Below are 23439 nucleotides of genomic sequence, written 5' to 3'. Positions count from 1 at the left end.
CTAATGTTCACAATCAAGAGTATGGAACACTGTTTGCTAAAGAAAACAAGAGTTAAAGCGGAAAAAGCCACCAAAAAAAATTTCAATGAAAATACCCCCGGGACAGTCAGGACTAGTACATTCCACAATGGATAGCCTCTGATCTGTCCTGGTTCGCACTTACCTTTTTGAAGAAATTACCTTGAAAATTTCTTCTCCAGCGCTGCCATCTCAAGTGTGGGCAGCTTGAAGCCAGCGCGATCCTCTTCTGCGTCCTCTTCCGTCCCATGATGCAATGCGCCGGCCCCGCCTTCCCTTCCGGGGCTGCAGCGTCATCCCTGCACAGCTTCTGGGCATGCCCAGAAGCAGTTTAGCAAGGTATGACGCGCCTGCACCGGAACCGACGTCGGGGCCGGTGCAGGCGCATTGATTCCTGGTAGCGATGACGTTCAACTCCCAGGAATCATTGGAAAGCGGAAGTGACGGCGCGGGCCGCGGCCGCCGAGGGAGGAAGTGGAAGAAAGGCGAGTATATTTTTCTGCAATTACAAGGTAAGTAAAAAAAAAAAAAATCGTAATTACCCATTTCTTTTTCAGGTGACCTAGAAGAAAGCGGATGGCCCAAAATCAACTATGTTGATTTTGGGGCCGGAACTCTGCTTTAACCACTTGCCGACTGCCTAACGCCGATCTACGTCGGCAGTCAGCCCCTCACAGGCAAAGTGACGTAGGGCTACGTCACTAGCTTGTGAGGGTCTAGGGAGCGAGCACGCGCCTCCGGAGGCGCGCTCCCGCGTGGTCACGGACCCCCCCACGCGTGTGACCGGCGTCACTCTGCGATCGGCGGGGGAGAGGGAGAAAGTCAGGCGGCTTGTGTAAACAAGCTGCCTGTCATTCTCCCCTGTGTATGAAGGATGATCATACGGTTCTACTATGTAGAACCGTTGATCACTCTTCATACATCTGAAGCCACAGCCAATCACAGTAGAAAGCATGCCCCTAGGGACACACATAGCCCCTCCCTTTCAAAAAAAGTTAACCCCTTCACTGCCAGTGTATTTTTACAGTAACAGTGCATATGTATAGCACTGATTACTGTAGAATTGTCACTGGTAACCCCAAAAGTGTCAAAAATGTCAGTCAAGGGTCCGATCTGTCCGCCGCAATGTCGCAGTACTGCAAAAAAAAAAAAAAATCGCAGATCGCCGCCATTACGCGTGAAAAAAAAAAAAAACAACAAAAATCTTTCCCTTTGTTAGTAAACACGATAACTTTTGCGCAAACCAATCAAAATATGCTTTTTGCGATTTTTTTTTACCAAACACAGGTAGCATAAAACAAATTGGCCGAAAATGTTAAAAAATTTTGATTTTTACATTTTTTTGGGGGGTAATTTCATATAAAAAAAATGTAAAAAATATTGTTATTTTTGCAAAATTGACGCTCTTTTTTTGTTTATAGCGCATGATCAAAAAATCGCACAGGTAATCAAATACCACCAAAAGAAAGCTCTGTTTGTGGGAAAAAAGGACGGCAAATTCGTTTAGATACAGCGTCGCACGACCGCGCAATTGTCCGTTAAAGTCACGCAGTGCCGAATCGCAAAATACCCCCTGGTCGTTTAGCAGCCAAATCCTCCGGGGCTTAAGTGGTTAAAAAGTGAATACCTGGGCAAAATAAACAGATGCAGTACAACCCTGCAAAGAACATGTAAATTTTATCTTTTTAACCACTTCCTTACCGAGTCATGTAAAATGACGTCGGCAAAGTGGTTGTCTAGATCCGGGCCGCCGTCATATGACGTCGGCCCGTTCTAGCTGCTACTGCGCGCCCCCGGCGGCGCGCAGCGGCGCGATCAGGGATGAGGCTCGTCCCTCGGACATAGCCCATCACTGATCAAGGTAAACAGCCAATAGAAATTGGCTGTTTACCACGTGATCGGCTGTGTCAATCACAGCCGATCACATGAGCGGCTCCAGCACGAGCCGCTCGTTCTCTCTGCAATGCGCGCCCCCGGGGGCGCGCAGAGCAGCGATCGGGGACGAGGCTCGTCCCTCGGACAGAGTCGATCCCCGATCTAGGTAAAGAGCCAATGAAATTGGCTCTTTACCACGTGACCGGCTGTGTCCAATCACAGCCGGTCACAAATGTCAACAGAGAACACGGTAACTAGCTGTCACCGTGTTCTCCTCCTCACACACTGATCCTGTGTGAGGAAGAGAGTGTGGTAACAGCTAGTTACCAACTACAGTGCACCCCAACCACACTGATTGCCCCCCCCCCCCAATAAAGAGCACATGTCACTAGCCCATCAAAGTACCCGAGTACCTGTCATCAGGTACTCAGATGACAGGTACTCGGGTACTCTGATGGGCTGATGACGGGTACTCGGGTACTCTGATGGGCTGGTGACAGGTACTCGGGTACTCGGGTACTCTGATGACGGGTACTCGGGTACTCGGGTACTCTGATGACGGGTACTCGGGTACTCTGATGACGGGTACTCGGGTACTCTGATGACGGGTACTCGGGTACTCTGATGACGGGTACTCGGGTACTCTGATGACGGGTACTCGGGTACTCTGATGACGGGTACTCGGGTACTCTGATGACGGGTACTCGGGTACTCTGATGACGGGTACTCGGGTACTCTGATGACGGGTACTCGGGTACTCTGATGACGGGTACTCGGGTACTCTGATGACAGGTACTCGGGTACTCTGATGACAGGTACTCGGGTACTCTGATGACAGGTACTCGGGTACTTTGAGTACCTGTCAACGGAGTACCCGTCATCAGAGTACCTGAGTACCTGTCACCTACCCATTAGAGTACCCGAGTACCTTCCACCTGCTCATCAGAGTACCTGACGCCTGAAGTACCCAAGTACTTGCCGCCTGCTCATCAGTACCCATCACTACTCATCAGTACTCATCAGTACCTATCACGTATCAGTACTGATCATCAGTACCCATCAGTACAGTATCACCTATCACCTGTCAGTGAGTACTACTCATCAGTACCTATCACCTGCCTGTCACCTGCCCATCAGAGTACCCGAGTACCTGTCACCTGCCTATCGGAGTACCCGAGTACCTGCCACCTGCTCATCAGTACCAGAGTACCTGTCACCTGCCCAACAAAGTACCCGAGTACCTGTCACCCTTCATACAGCCACCATGTCCAAGTCCAAAAAGGTTTATATACGTCGTCCGTTTAAACCTAAATACCGGTGTTATGGCAGCAGATAGCTGCCATAACCCTGGTATTTTTTTAAACGGTGGACGGTTGGCTTTCCGATAAGGGTGGTCCCAGCGGCGGATTCGCCGTGGGATCACCCTTCCGGGATGGCGGAAGAGGCGCCCCCCCCCCCTCCCGACGCGTTCCGGTCCTTTTCCCCGCTTACCGGACCCGCCGACAGCGGGGAAAACGATCCGGTCCCGAATCCTCACAGACAGGATGTCGAGTGAGGGCAAGCTTGCCCTCACTTGACTCTATGGTCTTGGAGGACCGGAGCTACGGAAAATGTTGTTGCCTAGCAACCGGTGTAAAGGTCCTTTTTTTTTTTTTTTTTCATTTTATATTATAATTATTTTTATTTTTTTTTCTATCTTTTAGTGTACTTGTGAGATCTGAGGACTTTTTACATTTCTTTTAATAGAAATAAAAATGATCAATTTTTTTTTTTTTTTTTTAAACGGTGTAAAAATAAAAAATAATAAATAAAATAAATAGTAAAAAAAAAAAAAAAAAAAATTAAAGCGCCCTGTCCCCGTTAGCTCGCGCGCAGAAGCGAATGCATACAGAAACCCCGCCCACATATGTAAACGGTGTTCAAACCACACATGTGAGGTATCGCCGCGATCGTTAGAGCAAGGGGAATAATTTGAGCCCTAGACCTCCTCTGTAACTCAAAGATGGCAACCTGTAGAAATTTTTAAATTGTCGCCTATGGGGATTTTTAAGTACCAAAGTTTGTCACCATTCCGTGAGCGTGCGCAATTTTGAAACATGACATGTTGGGTATCTATTTACTCGGCGTAACATTATCTTTCACATTATGGAAAAAAATTGGGCTAACTTTACTGGTTTCTTATTTTTTAATTAAAAAAAGTGAATTTTTTCCAAAAAAACTGCGTTTGGAAGACCGCTACGCAAATACGGTGTGATAAAAAATAGTGCAATAATCTCCATTTTATTCTCTAGGGTCTCTGCTAAAAAAAAATATATAATGTTTGGGGGTTCTAAGCAGTTTTCTAGCAAAACAACTGATTTTAGCTTGTAAACACCAAATGTCAAAAATAGGCCTAGGCAAGTGGCTAGGATGCATGATGATGCTCCTTGGATGTTCGGCCCCTCTATATGGCTAGGCTGTGAAAAAGTCTCACACATGTGGTATTGCCATACTCAGGAGGAGTGGCAGAATGTATTTTGGGGTGTCATTTTTGCTGTGTACATGCTATGTGTTAGGAATATCCTATAAATTGACAACTTTGTGTAAAAAAAAAAAAAGTTTTCATTTTTTTCCCACATTTTCCAAAAACCTGTGGAAAAAAATGATATGTTCAAAGGACCCATAATGCCTCATAGAATATACGTTGGAGTGTTTGCTTTCCAAAATGGGGTCATTTTGTGGACTTTTCCATTGTATTGGTGCTCTAGGGCCTTGAAAAGTGTGATAGGTAGTAAGAAAGTTTTATGTGTATTTATGCTCCTAGAACGCCTGAATGTGCTTCTTGGACGTGGAGTCTCTTTTTGTGGCCAGGCTGTGTAAAAGTCTCACACATGTGGTATCGCCATACTCAGAAGGAGTAGCAGAATGTATTTTTGGGTGTAATTTTTGCTGTGTACATGCTATGTGTTAGAAATAGCTTATAAATTGACAACTTTGTGGGAAAAAAAAGAAAAAAAAATTTTTTTCTTCATTTTCCCAAGTATTGTGGGAAAAAATTGCAACTTCAAAAAACTCACCATGCCTCTTACTAAATACCTTGGACTGTCTACTTTACAAAAAGGGGTCATTTGGTTGGTATTTGTACTGTCCTGACATTTCAGGGCCTCAAGAAAGGAGATAGGCAGTCAGTACATCTGGTGTGATCAATTTTCAGTAATTGGTACCATAGCTTCTAAACTCAATAACTTTCACACAGACTAAATAATATACACTAATTTGGGTTAATTTTACCAGAGACATGTAGCAGTATACATTTTGGCCCAAATGTATGAAGAAAAATTTATTTTTTGCAAAATTTCATAATTGAAACTAAAAAAAAGTGTTTTTATTTCCAAATTTTTGCTCTTTTTTTGCATATATCACGAAAAAAAAAAAACCCAGTTGTGATCAAATACCACCAAAAGAAAGCTCTATTTGTGTGAAAAAATGATAAAAATTTTGTTTGGTTATAGTGTAGCATGACTGAGCAATTGTCATTCAAAGTGTGAGAGTGCTGAAAGCTGAAAATTGGTCTGGGCAGGAAGGGGGTCTAACTGCTCTGTATGGAAGCGGTTAAAAATGCTGCAATACCTGGTAATTCTGCCAGAAATCCAGGGAGCTCTTAGCTTCCTGTAGTCAGCTGCCAACGCTGCCTCTGCTGCAATGAAATATCAAGCAGTATTGACAGCCCTGCCTGAGGTATCTGTTGGGACTACTCTTAAATCCTAGAAATAAAGGGAGATGTTTTGTAGTCTAGCAGGAGAAAACCCCATCAGCACACAGATGAGGTCATCTTTTACACCCTGCCCTCCTGTTAGCACATATCCTAGTGTTAGACTGACAATTATATAGATTCTACAGCGTCCGAGGTATGTTGGAGATGTTCCTCAGGTAGGGGCACAAAGCTACATAAATGGTGGCACTGCCCCCAAATCCTGAAGTTATGGGAAAATGTTTTTGTTTTGTACTGCAGGTTGACAGAGACCACAATGACTCCTTCCCCTGAGATAGCTCTGTTATCCTTGATACCGGGACCTCTCAGGTTGGTTAAATTAGATCTCCTACGCCATTTTTTGGCTGCTATGAGAAATGTGATCCCTAGATACTGGAGACAATCAGAAGTGCCTTCTCTGATGGAGTGGGTGATAGAGGTGGATAAAATGAAAGCCTTGGAACGTTTACTTGTGCAAGAACTTGATGATTTGGAATCTTTTGCGAATACTTGGTCCGTGTGGGCTGAGTTTCAGGATTCAGCTGAGTTTGTTACGCGGGTCACTGATATATCATCATAGCGGAGTGCGCACTTTCTGTGCATATTTTTGGGGGTTTTTTTTCTTTTTCCCCCTGTTCGGTTGTGAGTGTTTTACATCATGCCATTGAGCCAACTAAGATATTTTGACGTATTTGTAAATCAGGATTAAGTGATATATTCAGAGGAGCATTTAGTTATGGGATTATAATTATGATGAGTTGGTTTTACTATAATCTATTAACCGATTGCCGGCCAGGCAAAGTGACGTACCGGTACGTCACTCGCCTGTGAGCCAATAGGGGGCGAGCGTGCGCCGCCGGAGGCACGCTCCCGCCCCTGCTCCTTCACGGACACCTTCGCGCGAGTGACCGGTGGACCCGATGTCTGCCGGTCACTCGTGATCGTCAGTTACAGAGGGAGAAAGGCAGGCGGCTAATGTAAACAAAGCCGCCTGTCATTCCCCCCTGTGTAACAGCAGAGATCATACGGCCCCGCTATGTAGGATCGTAGATCTCTGCTGTTACATGAAAAGCCACATCCAATCACAGTTAGAATCACGCCCCTAGGGACACACTTAACCCCTCCTTCTCCAATAAAGTTAACCCCTTCCCTGCCAGTGTCATTTTTACAGTAACAGTGCATATGTATAGCACTGATTACTGTAGTAATGTCACTGGTACCCCCAAAAGTGTCAAAAATGTCAGTCAAGGGTCCGATCTGTCCGCCACAATGTCGCAGTCCCGAAAAAAAAAAACGCAGATCGCCGCCATTACGGCGTTAAAAAAAAAAGTACAACAAAAATGACAAAAATCTTTACCTTAGTTTAGAAAACGCAATAACTTTGGCGCAAACCAAGCAAAATACACTTATTGCGATTTTTTTTACCAAACATATGTAGCAGAAAACAAAATTGGACAAAAATGTTATAAAATTTTGATTTTTACATTTTTTGGGGGAATTTCAAATAAAAAAAAAAAATGTGGAAAATATTAGTTTTGCAAAATTGTCGCTCTTTTTTAGTTTATAGCGCAGGATCAAAAAAAAAAAAAAAAAAAAAAAAAAAAAAAAAAAAAAAATCGCACAGGTGGTCAAATACCACCAAAAGAAAGCTCTGTTTGTGGGGAAAAAAAAGGACGTCAAATTAGTTTAGGTGCAGCGTTGTCCGTTAAAGTCAAAGTCACGCAGTGCCGAATCGCAAAATAGGGCCTGGTCAGGAAGGGGATAAAATCTTCCGGGGCTTAAGTGGTTAAGGTTTTGTAAGATAAAGTACTCTGTGTAGCTATAATGTTTGATGGATATTAAATGTTTGATATCTATATTTCTAACATGAACATGAAATACTTGGTATCATGTTGTATTTCATGTTAAAGTGGTATTAAGTAAGATGGTTCTGGAGAGAATTTTTGTCTTCCCTTTTTCTTGTGTTTACTTTTATTTTCTAATAAAATAAGATTGAAAACAGACTGACAACGCAAAGGAATCGAGCCTGTATTCCAATTCCTGGCCCTTTTTGTCTCAGTGCAAGCACTACTGTGAATAGCAGTACAAGAAACAGTTACCAAGGCAGGAACTTGAACTAACTGCATTTGATTTTAAATGAATACACAGGAAAAAAAAAAAAATCTAAGTAGTATTTAATAGCTCCACAATATAAAGTGATGTCCCTGTAGATACCCTTTTTACATGCTAGAAGACCTTTTTTTTTTTGTTTCTTAAATTTAAAATCACAAAAAAAATAAAAATAGAAAAAAATAAAAAGCTTTATTTTTCCTTTATAGCGTGTGCTTGTCGCAATCCAGAGCACTAAAGCCCCGTACACACGTACCGATGGTCGGCTTACAAATGTTCCTCTTTTCTCCCCGGGATGTCGGTGTCTGCTGAAAAGTGCAAAGACAGCACAAGGACAGCACAAGAATTTTGTCCGCCGACTGCAGAAGTGATGTCATGTAATGGTTAACTTTCCCTGTGTTTTCTATTTTCTGAGCATGCCCAGTCTTGCAAATCTGCGGTCTGTCGGCCGAATTGTGTACTGACAGGCGAACAATCGTCCGTTCTGGTGTCGGCATACAAATATTTTCATGTTTGCACGAAAGACTTTTGTCCGCGGATTGTGCGCAGACATCTGTCGGAGGCACCATACTAACACACGTACAATCGGCAGATCCTTCGTCCACCGACGTTTGTATGCCGACGATCGGTACGTGTGTACGGGCCTTAAGTGTCAGTTCTGTTTGCTGCCTATTTCCTCTGCAATCACAGCATGAATCACTTCTCAGGTTTTCATGATACAACGAGGTAAAAAGGTAACACAGGTGGGATCTCTAGCACACAGCCTGTGATTGACATCCCCAGCTCTGTTCCTGTGTGCAGGGGGGTTGCGTCCCTTCCCTCCAATCAGCTCTCCCCTTTGCAGAGTGTGACTTCAGCTTCCCACCCACTGATTTCTGAAAGCTCAGCAAGCCGTATAAGTGCTGCACTTTGAAAAGCTGTAGAGAAGAGAGGGGGCGGCAGATAAACAGGTACAACTTAAGTATGGAGACTGGATTTATCTTTGAGTATCACCTGAGACCAGATATCTCACTGGATAGGGTAAAGGTTTTTAACCACTTTAAGGCTGCATTCACACTTGAGCGTAGCGTTTTACAGTGTTTTTTACCGCGATTTTCAGGCGTTTTTGGAGGCAGGCATTGACATCTATCAAAAACGCTGGTAATCAGCCCAAAAAGAAGCTCATGAACTTTTTTCAGCTACAGGCGTTTTGCAAAACGCTCAGATGTGAACAGGGGCCATTTAAATGAATGGGGTTTTACTTGTTGGGCGTTTTGGAACATTTTTTTTTGAGCGTTTTTGGAGCTGAAAAACACTCAAAAACGCCCAGGTGTGAATGGAGCCTAAGTGTTGTTTACACCAGCAGAGTGCATAGCCGCACAGCCACTGCTGAGCAATATGAAGACAATGGTATTGATGCACTGTAACCTTTCTATTTTTGTTAGAACCAAAATGAAATGTCAAACTGAAATTTGATTCAGTTTTAGTGGTGGTACTGTGCGATTGATTGCATCACACCGTGCTACACTGAAAAAAAAAAAACAGTACTACATGCCATACTTCTCAGAATATAGCATGGCAGCCGGTTGATCTGATTTACCATAAGGAACAAGGCTTTTTGCCTACTCTATTGCGTTGATACTGCACTGGATAAGGCTGCCTAGACTGGACAAGGCTGCCTAGCACATCTGGTGTGAACAAGCCCTTCTATGTATCATTGCTGCTGTCTGCATTTCACAGAGCTTCTCTGAATTTCTAAATTGGCAGTGCATCGGATGATTGTTGTTCTTTAGTATGCTGACATCTAATGGCAGTTTTGGGCCACTACAGCTTGTTTGCTAATGTGATTTTGGCATCTCACTCTGTCCTCCCCTCCTATTTAGTGCCAGGTTAGTTAAGTTCTAGCTACACATTTCCTCGGTCAGTGTTCGTACTTCACAGAAAAAAGGCTCAGGAAAGTAAATGGTTTTCTTATACTTCAAAAGACTAGAAAAATATCCACTGTACTGCCATTAGTAGACAGGAGTTTTAAAGGCAGAAGGTTTTTTTTATCTTCATGCATTCTATGCATGAAGATAAAAAGCCTTCTGTGTGCAGCAGCCCCCCTAATACTTACCTGAGCCCCATCTCTGTCCAGCGACGTCCATGAGTCCCTCGGCCATCCGGGACTCTCCCTCCCAACTGGCTAAGACGCAGCAGTGGCTTTCAAAGTCGGTTAGCCAATCAGGAGAGAGAGGAGAGGACCGAATGGCACCTCTGCCAGAATGGGCACAAGGAGCTGCAGCTTGGCTCAGGTACTCCCACAGCAAGCGGCTTGCTGTGGGGGCCCTCGACAGGAGGAAGGGGCCAGGAGCAGCTAAGAGGGACCCGAGAAGAGGGGGATCCAGGCTGCCCTGTGAAAAACCACTTTACAGGGTAGGAAAGTAGAACATGTTCGGTATAAAAAAAAAAGAAAAAAACACGAGACTTTACAATTACTTGGAGTAAAATTGAATTGGATTCATCTTCTGTGTCCGTTTGAAGAGTTAGGCTGCCTGTGGGTGGTGCCATGTAAGCAGGTGACCATACTGGTCAGACAAACTGGGTCTTTTGAGGAATGTCAAGGCATAAAGCGGCATTTGAAACAGAACACTATCCCACATTTTGACGTCAGGTCTACATGTCCCATGAACGTTTGCACACAGTATCAGCTGGTGGGTGAAGCAGACATCTGCTGCTGGTCTATTCCACCTGTGTGTCAGTGCATAGAGCAGCTTCCTGTTCCTCTGTAATCCGATGCGGGGAGTGTCCACTTTGGGTGGCATGAAGCCCCCACTAGTCAATGTAGACACTTGCAAATCAAAAGTCTGGTACTGAATCCTTTGACTTTATCTTGAGCTGAACAGAGGAGATTGAGCATATAAGAGAAGTAGTATGTCAATAACCTTTTATGCTAAATCTCTTTATAGGGGCAGTAAACTCTGATTTAAAAAATTCCCATTCAAGTATGTAGTTTTAACTCAGAAAAGTCCCTGCTATTAATCTCCACCTCCTTCAAATTCTTTTCTTTTAATGCTGTAACTCAGCTTCGTGTTAGAGGGTGGCTATATTTGTTCTCCATGGTCCTACCATATCTAGGAACACAGCCACCCTCCCTTGCTCGCTCCCGAGATGAACTATGGCACATATGTCAAACACAAGGCCCACGGGCCAAATTTGGCCCTCCAGGCCTTTTCATGTGGCCCTTGCACCCAGGTTTGCATCCTTCGAACCCTGTACATAGCGCACTTCCAAACCCTGCACTCCTGTACGCAGCGCACCCCAGATACAACCGGCCCTTTAAGGGCAACCAAACTGATGCTTCCTGCAACGAAATTGAGTTTGACCACCCCAGGACTCTGGGATCTGTAGTTGGCATAGAAAAAAAATTGGATTTTTGTAAGATCTTACCGTAAAATCCTTTTCTCTTAGCTCATTGACAGACGTAGTCCTCTTTGATTCTCATCAATAGGGTTATGCTGCCTCCGCAGGAGTAGGACTAGGCAGAAAGAAAAACGTTCTGGCTCCACCCTAGGGGCAGTCCCAGAGGGTAGATCCTCCCTCTCTCTGCTACAGGGAATCAGTTCTGTTACAAAGCAGTGTCAGAGAATTTAACCCAACTCAATGATAGAGGGGCGGGTACTACGTCTGTCAATGAGCTAAGAGAAAAGGATTTTACGGTAAGATCTTACAAAAATCCAATTTTCTCTGTCGCTCATTGACAGACGTAGTCCTCTTTGATTCTCATCAATAGGGACGTCCCAAAGCAGTGCCACAAATGAGGGGTGGGATTGACAGAAATCAAAATCCAATCTAGAAGGCCCAACCGGTGCCAACTAGAAGTTTAAAGGCTCATTATAAACAAAGAATGAGACTCAAATAAAAATTCCAACGGAAAAAAACCCTCGAGGTAGACCACTTGTCTCCTCAAATTGCGGCCTGCAAAACCTTGCGGCCAAACGAGGCATCCGACGATGCCATTACATCAACTTTATAATGTTTTGTAAAGGTATGCACCGACGACCAGGTAGCCGCCTTGCACACCTGGACCACTGACGCCTGATGGCGAAAGGCCCATGTCGCACTAAGCGCCCGAGTGGAATGCGCCTTAACAGGGAACGGGGGCTCCCGACCCTTAATAGAATAAGCCTGTACCACCGTCTTTCTGATCCATTTGGAAATAGTTGCGGCAGATGCAGGCAACCCCTTTTTGGGTCCATCCGGGACCACAAAAAGTGAATCCGTTTTGCGAAACGAGTCTGTCGTTTTCAAGTATACCCTGATCGCCCGAACCACATCCAAGGAGTGTAAAGCAAACTCCCGATGATGGCTGGGCTTAGGACACAGGGAAGGTAATACAATTTCCTCATTCAGATGAAAATCTGAAATTACTTTAGGTAGGAAAGATGGATTCGGGCGTAGAACCACCTTATCTCTATGAACCACCAGATATGGGGAACGACAAGATAATGCGGCCAGTTCTGACACCATGCGAGCAGAAGTGATAGCCACCAAGAAGGCCACCTTCTGGGACAACGTAGGTAAAGGAATCTCCCTAATATCTTCAAAGGGAGGTTTCTGAAGAACCGACAATACTAGATTAAGATCCCAGGGTGGTAACGGCGCGCGCACTGGCGGAGCCAGATGTCGCACCCCCTGGATGAAATTCCGCACCAAGGAATGAGTAGCCAAAGGTTTCTGAAAGAAGATAGCTAATGCTGAAACCTGACCCTTGATAGTGCTCAAGGCCAGTTTCTGCTCAACCCCTTGTTGCAGAAAGGCTAATATTCGATTAACCGAATAGGAACGTGGGTGGAACCCCAGAGACTTCCATGTGCGATGATAAATCTTTCTGGAAGTCGCTTTCTTGAATGTGTCGCGGCCGACCAAGCGTGATGCTATGGTCTGCGTGCGCTCGTAGGCCGGCTGGGGTGACCACTGGATCTCAACATCCAGCCCGTCGCCCAGATCCGGCGTAATTTGCTTGAAGATCTCACAGGAAAAAAAACTGGAGAAACTACCTAAAAAATATTTTTTCTAAAAAAATCTTGCCAGGACCAAAAAAGATCCCAGCAAGGAACTTAGGTCCTTACTCCTGACTAGACAGAAAAAAACTGATTCCCTGTAGCAGAGAGAGGGAGGATATACCCTCTGGGACTGCCCCTAGGGTGGAGCCAGAACGTTTTTCTTTCTGCCTAGTCCTACTCCTGCGGAGGCAGCATAACCCTATTGATGAGAATCAAAGAGGACTACATCTGTCAATGAGCGACAGAGAAATTGGGGTTTGGGAGCTTATGGAGGATGCTACAAGGAGGCAGAAAAACACATTAAGAAGCTATTTCATTTTAAAAAATATGTTACAGGATCATTAAGTTATGAATATGTATAAATTATATTTGGAGAAGTATGTTGTTTAGTGTCCTTTAAAGTGTGCCGATTAATTTTCCTGATGTTCAACTATAAAATAAAAGTTAGCTCTTCAGAAAAAAAAAAAAAAAAATATGTCTTTGATGACCTTGATTGCGGCTGATTATCCCAAACGCTAACAGCTGTCTGGGCAAGATGAGCAACAGAGCCTCAAACGTGATTTATTAAGGTTCAAAAACCATTAACCAGAATGAGTCATTGGTACGGAATTGAACAAACTAGACAAAACTATGAGTCAACCCCGTTCGGTTCATGGTTTTATTTAGTGGTTCTGTCAGGAAGCCGGCTTGTTGTGCTCGTAACCGATGTGTGCGCTAATACGGCTCAGCATCAAACATCTGGAAGCTGAAGCCTGCGGCGTTAACAAACTTTAAAAAGCACGAAGTGCCCCGAGAGATGGGACGTGGGCCGCATGGTGCGGGGCCCTTCACAATCAGTTAGCTAAACTGTCCCTTATTTCAGATGCACCAGAGCAGGAATTATGGAAGGGAACATTGTTATTCACCCGAAATGTTATTAGGGAACAAAAAAGGAAACTCAGAGAAGCACAGCAGCATCGTGCATAGCATTATCGCCTCGTAGGCCCGGGTCCCGGATTCAAACCCCATGCAAATACTGCGGGCATAGAGTTTGTGTGGGTTTCTATTGCGTGCTATCATTGCCTTTCAGAGTCAAAATATAGATGTTTAATCAGCTTCCATCCAAACTGAGCTCATTGTATGTGCGTCTTTAGATCTAGTACACGACTTAAAGCGGTTGTAAACCTCCGACAAAATATGAACAAAGCATATCCCTCTATAGCAGGGATCCTCAAACTATGGCCCTCCAGCTGTTGCAGAACTACACATCCCATGAGGCATTGGAAAGCTCTGACATTCACAAACATGTCTAGGCATGATGGGAATTGCAGTTCGTGAACAACTGGAGGGCCGTAGTTTGAAGACCCCTACTCTATAGGGTATACTTGTCTCCATCCAGAGCACTAATTATAATTTCTGTCTGCCGCCTCCTTCCTCTGCCATCAGCATGAATCGCTTCCGAGAAGTTTTCCTGACACCAAGAGAAAAAAGGTGGCGGGGAGGGATCTCCAGCTGACTGACAGCCTCAGCTCTATTCCTGCTGTGTGAAGGGGGTGTGTCTTTCCTCCAATCAGCTCTCTGAGGTCTTCCCACTAAGATCTAAAGGAGGGTCATTTCAGCTCTCCATCCCATTTTCTTATAGCTGAGACAAGCGTTATAAATTATGCACTTGGAATGGATGTACAGAAGACTGCAGATAAAAAAAAGGTACAATTTATAAAGGGAGGATTTGTTTAATCTCTGTGTATTACCGGAAGAGTCACTTCACTGGATATATGCAAGGGTTTGCAACCACTTTAAAGCTGAACCTGGGAACAAACAAAAACTGCCCAATAAAACAGGCATGTGTATTAATGTGTAGGAATGTATACATTCACATGCCTAACTTTCTGCTGCATCATGGGACCATAAAACATTTTTATGCAAAAAGTTCCTCTACATGAATGTTCAAAATTTTGCAATTAATCGTTCAACAAAATCCTATAGGTGTGATGGCCAGGTGTCCAAAAACTTTTGGCAATATAGTACAAGAATTTGGAGTGGACAATATAGACTAGACTAATCTCATCAGAAGGGTTTGGATAAATAAGGCATAAAGTGACAGGTTTTAAACTTCTTATAATATACAGTACATTGCTATTAAGAAGCACAGGGACTAAAGACAGTATTAAAGAATGCAACCCTTTAGTGGTCCTTAGGCTGCCCATAGACTGACCGATAAAAGCTAGCACCCTAACCCATTTGCGCATGTTCTGCATCAAGTTGGCTATGCACAGATGTGGAGATCAGCTATTCCAATCCTCAGAGGAAATAGTGTACAGGGTCTCACTACTACAGAGTCCTCTTTTTATACTATCAATGTGGTACCAATAGTTTTTTTGACACACTGGCTCCTTGTATCAGGTGGTGTTCAACCTATTTCCCGGGAGCTGCGATGTATAAAGAGGGAGGCCCCGCCTCCCTTGCTGTCCCCGCCCCTCCCCCCCCATTGGGAGGAGCGGGTCCACCCTTACATCGGCGTCATGCCGCACCTCCAGCGCCGCACGTCGGCATCCTTACTGACGTGCCCACGCTGCTGCGTGCCGTCATATCTGCGGGAAGGAGAGGTCTGCATCCCAGCGTTCCTCTCCTACATGCGATCACAGTTGCTCAGGCTCTGATAGATCTGCATACACCCGCGACATGACGTTAGGGTCCCTCTTTTGCTGCCAGCCATGGAGATACCCGACAGGTGAGTCACCGACCCCTTCCCCCACCATTTTCCCCCCCACGGTTTTCACCTTCTCCCTCACCCACTTTTCACAGCCTAGCACTTCACCTTGACCCTTCATCCACTCATATTCCTCACATTACCTCACCCCTGTCACACATTACCACTTATCCTCTGTTATCACCTCATGGCTCTGGGCTTCCCTTCTTCCCTCTTCCCCCCCCCCCTTATTTTCCTATCTCTTCCCTCCCTTCCCCCCTCTTCCCCCCTCTTTCCCCCTTTCTCCTTCCCTTCCTCCCCATCCCCCCCAGCCTTCCTCCCCCCTTCCCCTTTCCCTCTTCCCCATTCCTTCCCTTTCCTTTTCCCCTCCCTCTCCCGCCTTTCCCTTCCTTCCCCCCCCCCCCTCCCGCCTTTCCCTTCCCCCCCCCCTCTCCCCTTTCCTTTCCCTTCCTTCCCATCCCTCTATTCCTTCCTCCCATTCTCCTTCTTTCCCTTTCCTTCAACCCCCCCCACTTTCCTCACCCCCACTTGGTCACTTCCCTCTCCTCACATATCTATTACACCACCCCTTCCTACTTATAATATCACATATGCCTTTCAATTATTGGTAGCCTACACGCTACACCTTGAACACTTTGTTAATTATATACACACAATAGGTATGGAAGGACCCCCTTCACACACACACTTGCCTGCCTTGGACCCCCCCTCTCTGGCTGCTGTCATATTGGGACCCTTCAGTTCCCGGGTTAGACGAGATGCACCACTGCCATACAGGAGTGTATTTTTTGCTATTTGAGCTCCGTTGAGTTGTGAGTATACAGTACTCCTTTTAGCTCCCATTTTTTGATTGAACTCTATTCCAATTCCATACCTACTGTAGACTTTAACATATTATTATTTTCCATAGAGATACCTTTAACGTATTGGTCTCTGAGGAAGGGAGATGTTGCTCCCGAAACGCGTCAGACCACAATGTACATTCTAACTGTATCAATTATGGCATTTTTCATCAAGAGGACACACCAAGATGCATATCAAATAAGTTATGAATGTATCATTCATGTCATATGCCATTCATATTTGAGCCTTTGAGCTATATCATGTGTTTTTGAGCATATATTGCCATGTTTGTTTATAATGCAATTAAATGTTTTACTGTTTTTATTCATATACTGTGCATGTCATTATTCCAGCCACTGAGCACGACCTCATATAAAGTCCCACGGGCCATTTTTCTTGTTTTGATTTATATTTAGGGATGGAGGAGTGCTCTGGAAGAAACCAGACCATTACCCCTTTTGTGCATCATGGGACCATAAAACATTTTTATGCAAAAAGTTCCTCTACATGAATGTTCAAAATTTTGCAATTAATCGTTCAACAAAATCCTATAGGTGTGATGGCCAGGTGTCCAAAAACTTTTGGCAATATAGTACAAGAATTTGGAGTGGACAATATAGACTAGACTAATCTCATCAGAAGGGTTTGGATAAATAAGGCATAAAGTGACAGGTTTTAAACTTCTTATAATATACAGTACATTGCTATTAAGAAGCACAGGGACTAAAGACAGTATTAAAGAATGCAACCCTTTAGTGGTCCTTAGGCTGCCCATAGACTGACCGATAAAAGCTAGCACCCTAACCCATTTGCGCATGTTCTGCATCAAGTTGGCTATGCACAGATGTGGAGATCAGCTATTCCAATCCTCAGAGGAAATAGTGTACAGGGGTATTGAAAGAGTGTATCAATGTGCCTTAATGAAATATTAAATTTCATGATACCAGAGAAATACATTTTTAGCTAGTGCCCACTTTACAATGGAATGTGGTCTCTTGCAAATTACATTAACACATCTCATTCATCCTGGACACTCAATAGTTAGGCTTCGCATACAGATTACAGACACGTTGATAAGTGTTTACATATTAAAACACATCTCAGTCATTCATCTTGGACACTTAACAGTCAGACTTTTGCATATGAATTACAGACAACGCCTGAAAACATTGACAATTACTTACGTCTTAACACATCAGACAGCTGAGCAGAGACGGAACGGCCCTTCCACAAACGCAATTTCAGACACACTACACCCCACATTTACAGCAATATGTTAGGGAAAACAAAAACCTTTTCGTGTATTGTTTTAGTAGATATATTCTATTGTTAAACTGACCCATGGATTGTACACTAGTTTGAACTGTTTTTTCCCTCTCAAATGGCCCATAAATATGTGAGCCGGAATGAAATAAATCAGATGTATCTCCATTAAGCTTGAGTGCTATATGCTTTTACGTCTCCTGGCCAGAGGAGAGAAAATTCACTACACGGGGAGTTAGGACTGAAGGGTCGTAAATCATCTTGCAATTGCCTCCTGACGTAAATGAGCTAACAGGTATTATACAACATAGGATAAAATCATGATGTGTCCTGGAACCGATCAATTGGAGGATCCCCATGCCTCATGACTAATCTCAACAAATCTGTCAATTTAGGATAAAGCTTAATTTGAACCATTGCTTGGAGCAACGGCTTTACTTCAACACCACCTCTCTTTTTAATCCAAAAGCTTAAAAGTGGAACTAAAACTGTATCCGAGCACCACAAACTGAAACCGTAATTAAATTATTTTAAAAATTCTAAAGAAAACTCATCCATGTCTCCAACACCTCTCTAGCATTTCTAGCCTCTGCCATCTTGAGTAAGGGCAGAGGATTCATGCAGCATTTACTTCCTGGAATCCATCCAGGCAGGGGGATATGTTTAATTGAGAAAGCCCTGTCTACAGAAGAAAAAGAAATGCCAATGAAGATTCCTGGAATGTATAATTTTGGCCAGAAACCAGGAAGCAAATGAAGAAATGTAAAAAAAGTTTAAAAACAAGTAAATATATTATACCTTCCTACCTATTTACTAATGCTAGGATTAAAAATAGTTCACGTTGATTGAGAGTGGTTCGTTCTGCTTTAACTGCAGTGCTCTCCATCCTGCATTTGCTCATGTTGCCTTCACCCCCTATCTGCTTTGTTCAGTTTCTGGAACCATGAGTAAACCTGTAATCAGCATGGGGGATCAGGTGAACCTCTACCCAATAATGTCAGAATCCACCCAGATGCCTGATTGGCAGCTGGCTCAGCACGCAGCTCAGAGTCTAGGCCAGCCATTCCCACCCTCTCCCCAGCCAGGCAGTGTTCATTTCGTTGATGAAAATATTTTCATCAACTAAATTAACACTATTTATTAGACTAAAATATGACTAAAACATGTCACATGAGTAAAATAATGGCTAACGCAGTGTTTTTTTAGTACATGTTCAAACCTTAATACTATAAATAACAACATATTATAAGATTTTTACTCCAAAAATATAAAGTAAGTTCGGAAATTCTAGAGAAATGCCTAAATAATGCATTAAATTTAACGAAACCCATTAGATGTTGACAAAAAGGATTTTAGCTGACAAAAGCGTACCGGAGATGGTCGTCGACAAAAGCGTACCAGAGATGGTCGTCGACAAAAGCGTACCAGAGATGGTCGTCGACAAAAGCGTACCAGAGATGGTCGTCGACAAAAACGTACCGGAGATGGTCGTCGACAAAAACGTACCGGAGATGGTCGTCGACAAAAACGTACCGGAGATGGTCGTCGACGAAAACGTACCGGAGATGGTCGTCGACGAAAACGTACCGGAGATGGTCGTCGACAAGAATACAAATAAAACTAAAAAAAAAATGTCATTTTAGTCAAAAGACTGACTAAAACTAAATCAAAATATGAATTCAAAATTAACACTGCACCCTGGCCCTGCAGTGCTAGAGGGGCACTGATAGTTTTTGGTCCTCTGAGCAGGGAGCGGTGACTAAGTGACCAGCAGTCATGTAATTGCCCAGTTCTCAGGCTTAGAGCCAGAGGGGGACAGCTGTAGCGTCACAGTGATACTGCAGCTATAGGAGGCGAGTATAAATGTTTAATTTTTTTTTTTTATTCCAACACATTTACGTTTTTACGGGTATCACTTAGATCGGTTGTATCCTTCCTCCCCCCCCAAAAAAAAAAAACCCTGCAGGATAATGGCAAAATGTGCATACTAGCACATTATGAAATAATTCCCTTAAAACTAAGCCCCCATACGTTCGCCCGGACACCGCTGAGGGAGCCGACAGGTTCCCTTGGTGTCTCCTCCGGGTTAGGTGGCTCCAGCCCTGTGTTGCCCGGAGCCGTGATTATGTCACTCCCCCACATGTGCGCAAGTTCACTTTCCGGCAAGGAGCTCTGAAGGTCTGGCAAGATACGCTGGCCCTTCACAGCACATGCACCGCTGGTGTCAGCGGCTGCATGCAGGGTGAATATCTCCTAAACCGTACAGGTTTAGGCGATATTAATTTTACCTATAGGTAAGCCTTATTATAGGGCTGAGTTTAAAAAGCCTAGCCACCCATACCTCAAACCAGCTCTGAGGAAGGGGGGACACCCCCAAAACGCATAAGCAGTTTTTTGGAGGTTTACATCCCACCACGGCCCGCACCGTTTCCAGTGGACCTTTATTGCACATATTTTGATCGCGTTTCACATTTGCTTTGTGAGTATGAGGTGTATGCTGTCTTATTTAAATAAACTGTTGTAAAGGTAATGCGCTAGGCTGGTGCGCCCTTTGTATGTTTTTGAGAGTCTTATTTGGGTTTCCACAATCTGTTGAGAGTGCCAGCACAGCTGGAACGATGACCATTACATCTGAGTCACATCTCCAGGAAACTAGTCGCATGACAACCCCTCAAGTGCAGGAGTCATTTCTTTCTTTTATTATAGGCTTACCTGTAGGGAAAAATTAAAAAGCGGAGTATACTACCGCTTTAAACTCCAAATTTTCTTTCCATGGTGGATTGCATTTTCAGAGGGAGATTGACGGGAAATGAGGAGATGTTCTGTAGCCTCCTCACCACCTGTCTTAAACCCAAAAAAACCCAAACTACCATTCCACAACCGCGTGCTTTGCACATGGTGGAACTGTTGCAATATGGCCCCATTCAGTTGAATATGTCATTCAGGAGGGGTACTGCAACATGTGTACATTCCTGTGTGCTGCGGCAAGTCGGCTCTGTCTTGCTAAAAGATATACCCGTACAATGTTTTGTAGCCCGCTAGTAGGGGCACGCGCATCACCTGCTCCGGCGGCCACAATGTCTGCCAGGCACCCGCGATTGCTCCCCATGTAGACAGAACGGTGGTCTGCCATTGTAAACACGGCAGACCGTTGTTCTGTCAGTAATGAACGCAGGGATCCTGTGTTCCTCCTATTTAAGAACACAGGTCTCTGTGTTCATTTAGCAAGCCCATCCCCCACACAGTTAGAAGGCATCCCCTAGGGACTGATTTAACCCTTTGATCGCCCCTGGTGTTAACCCCTTCCCTGTCAGTGTCATTAGTACAGTACATATTTTTATCACTGATTATTGTAGTCACTGGTCCCCCCAAAAATGTGAAAAAAATATCAGGTGCCTGATCTGTCCGCTGCAATGTCGCAGTCCCACTACAAATCGCTGATCGCTGCTATTACTAGTAAAAAATAAATAAATAAAAATGACAAATCTTTCCCCTACTTTATAGACGCGATAACTTTTGCACAAACCAATCAATAATACACTTATTGGGATTTTTTTTTAACCAAAAATATGTAGCAGAATACATATTGGCCTAAAATGATGAAAAAATGATATTTGTTTTTAATGACCCCCAACGCAGTATTACAACAGCGAGCAACACACCCACATTGAAGCACAGCCTTCAAAAAAAGGGTGTTAAGGTACACTTGCCGGTATTCTATCAGATTACCGCTTGCCAACAGAATGTGTAACAGGAGTGACGTTCGGACCAAAAAATACTTACTTCACATGCGCTATGTGTTCCAAACGCTTCACGATCTGATAGAACACCCATACGGACATCTTACTACACCCAGCTACGTCTTCAATTTTAGGATAATTTTAGCAATAAAGTGAGCGTATATAAATATAGTATTTTGATATCTCTGACGCTGTTTAGATGTTTCATTTTAAAGCATAAAAGTTTAGCGCTGAGCAGTGTAGGGTGTACAAACATGGCCTCCGCCACCTTCCTACTGCTGGCGTCCAGCTTCTTTCAAATTGTAACATCAAACAGCATCACAGATGTCAATATACTAGATTTTATTTATATACGCTCAATTTATTGCGAAGATTAAAAAACTGAGATTCAAGACGTAGCTGGGTGTAGTAAGATGTCCGCATAGTTTTTCAATAAGATTACCGCTACCCGTCATGGAACGCATGTGTTTTTTGTCAGAAAGTCACAATCTGATGGTTAATGGTAATCTGGCAGAGAAAGTAAATGGGATGCCTTAATGTGCAGTAACACAAAGCAAATTGTGAAAATGGTTTCTTATTTCTAAAGCTGCTGACGGACTGTGTGGGTTTAATAAATATTCTCTGAAATATTTATTGAAAATTAATGACATTTGAAATATTTATTGAAAATTAATGACATTTCTATAATCTATCTACAAAAACAAATCACTGGATGACGGGAAAAAAACAAAAAAAAAAAAACAATGCAGCTATTGCTCAAATTGGAAAGTTTTTGGGTGTTCCCGCAACTCGCATTGCATTTTCCATATAATTAGGTATAAAAATAATCCAGCTAGGAGAGTTATTTTTAAAAGCATTATAAAGTTGCCATTAACCAGAACTCACCATTGCCACGCCAAACTTCCGCCAGATAACACGCCCCTTCCCCAGGCTCCTTGCAAAACTCCACCACATCTCGGCATGTTGTCTCCGGGGTTATTGGGACTTCTGTTAATATTTGTTCATTGTTGCTTAGAAACACTGTTAATATTGTCTGCAAGAGAAAATACAAAAACGACAGTTAAACTGGATCCAAGAACTGAACAGGTTTTAAGAACTGAACAGTGGGAAGGAAAAAAAAAAAAGAAATCACCATTTTCCTCTGTAACAATACAATTAAGATGACGACTTAGTTGTTACTATGGATACAGCCTTGAGCCCCATTTCATTTTTTTTTTCTATGTAAACCTACATTGATATGAACATGGAGGCCGAGGCAGCTGACCTCACTTTACTACATTGATTTTCAGCTTCCACAGGGATCCCATTGGTATAGCACATCCATATCTACATTAGTAACTATGTAAAAATTGCCATTCCTGGAATTCACCTTTAAGTAGATTTTTTTTTTTAATTCATGCTATCTAAAAAAAGGGAATATATAATAAAAATAGGTAGAGAACTTTTAAATTAGTTGCAAAAATGGAAATACACTTTAAGCCAATTCTTTCCTACTATCTATTTCAGAGGAGGAATCAGGAAGAATGGGAGGGGTCGTCTATTCTATGTAATGTGTCATGCTGTATGGTATGTGAATGTCTACATCACATTATTTCCACGTGGCACTCCATGTCATGCACATGCTGCATTTACATACCACAACACTTTTCATTGCTGCTCAACCCAAGAGTTAAACAAAAACTACAGACTAATAAAACTTTATCCTGCTCTTTAAACACTGAACTCTATTCAGATATTAACAAAAAAAAAAATACCCTTTTACCACTTCCATCCCAAACCAATTCTGGCACCAATCTCCTACATGTAAAAAAAACTATTTCTTTTGCTAGAAAATCACTCAGAACCCCCAAATATTATATAGGTTTTTTTATCAGAGACCCTAGGGAATAAAAAGGCAGTCGTTGAAACTTTATGTCACACGGTATTTGCACAGCAATTTTTGAAACCCGATTTACAAAAAGAAACAAAACACTAAATTTAGCCCCATTTTTTTGTAGAATGTGAAAGATGATATCACACAGAGTAGATCGATACCTAACATGTCATGCTTTAAAATTGCACACACACTTGTGGAATGGTGAAAAAATTCAGTACATAAAAATCTCCATAGGCGACACTTTACACATGTTAAACAGGTTGTTTAGTTAC

General features: G+C 43.3%; 1 protein-coding gene across 4 annotated transcripts in view; it reads right to left on the bottom strand.

Annotated features, from left to right (window-relative positions):
* PPP1R13B (protein phosphatase 1 regulatory subunit 13B) overlaps positions 1 to 23439 on the bottom strand; it is a 182480-nt gene that overhangs the window by 104261 nt on the left and 54780 nt on the right. For all 4 annotated transcript variants that reach the window (XM_082275547.1, XM_082275549.1, XM_082275548.1 and 1 more), the window contains exon 2: positions 22177 to 22324. In XM_082275547.1, coding sequence (XP_082131673.1) covers positions 22177 to 22324 — 148 coding nt within the window. The remainder of the gene's footprint in view (positions 1 to 22176; positions 22325 to 23439) is intronic.

Source organism: Pelophylax lessonae (genome assembly GCF_965119305.1).
Source record: "Pelophylax lessonae genome assembly, chromosome: 13".
In the NCBI taxonomy this organism is placed as follows: Eukaryota; Metazoa; Chordata; class Amphibia; order Anura; family Ranidae; genus Pelophylax; species Pelophylax lessonae.
The sequence above is the reverse complement of the archived record's forward strand: the minus strand, read 5'-3'. Positions and strand labels throughout refer to the sequence as shown.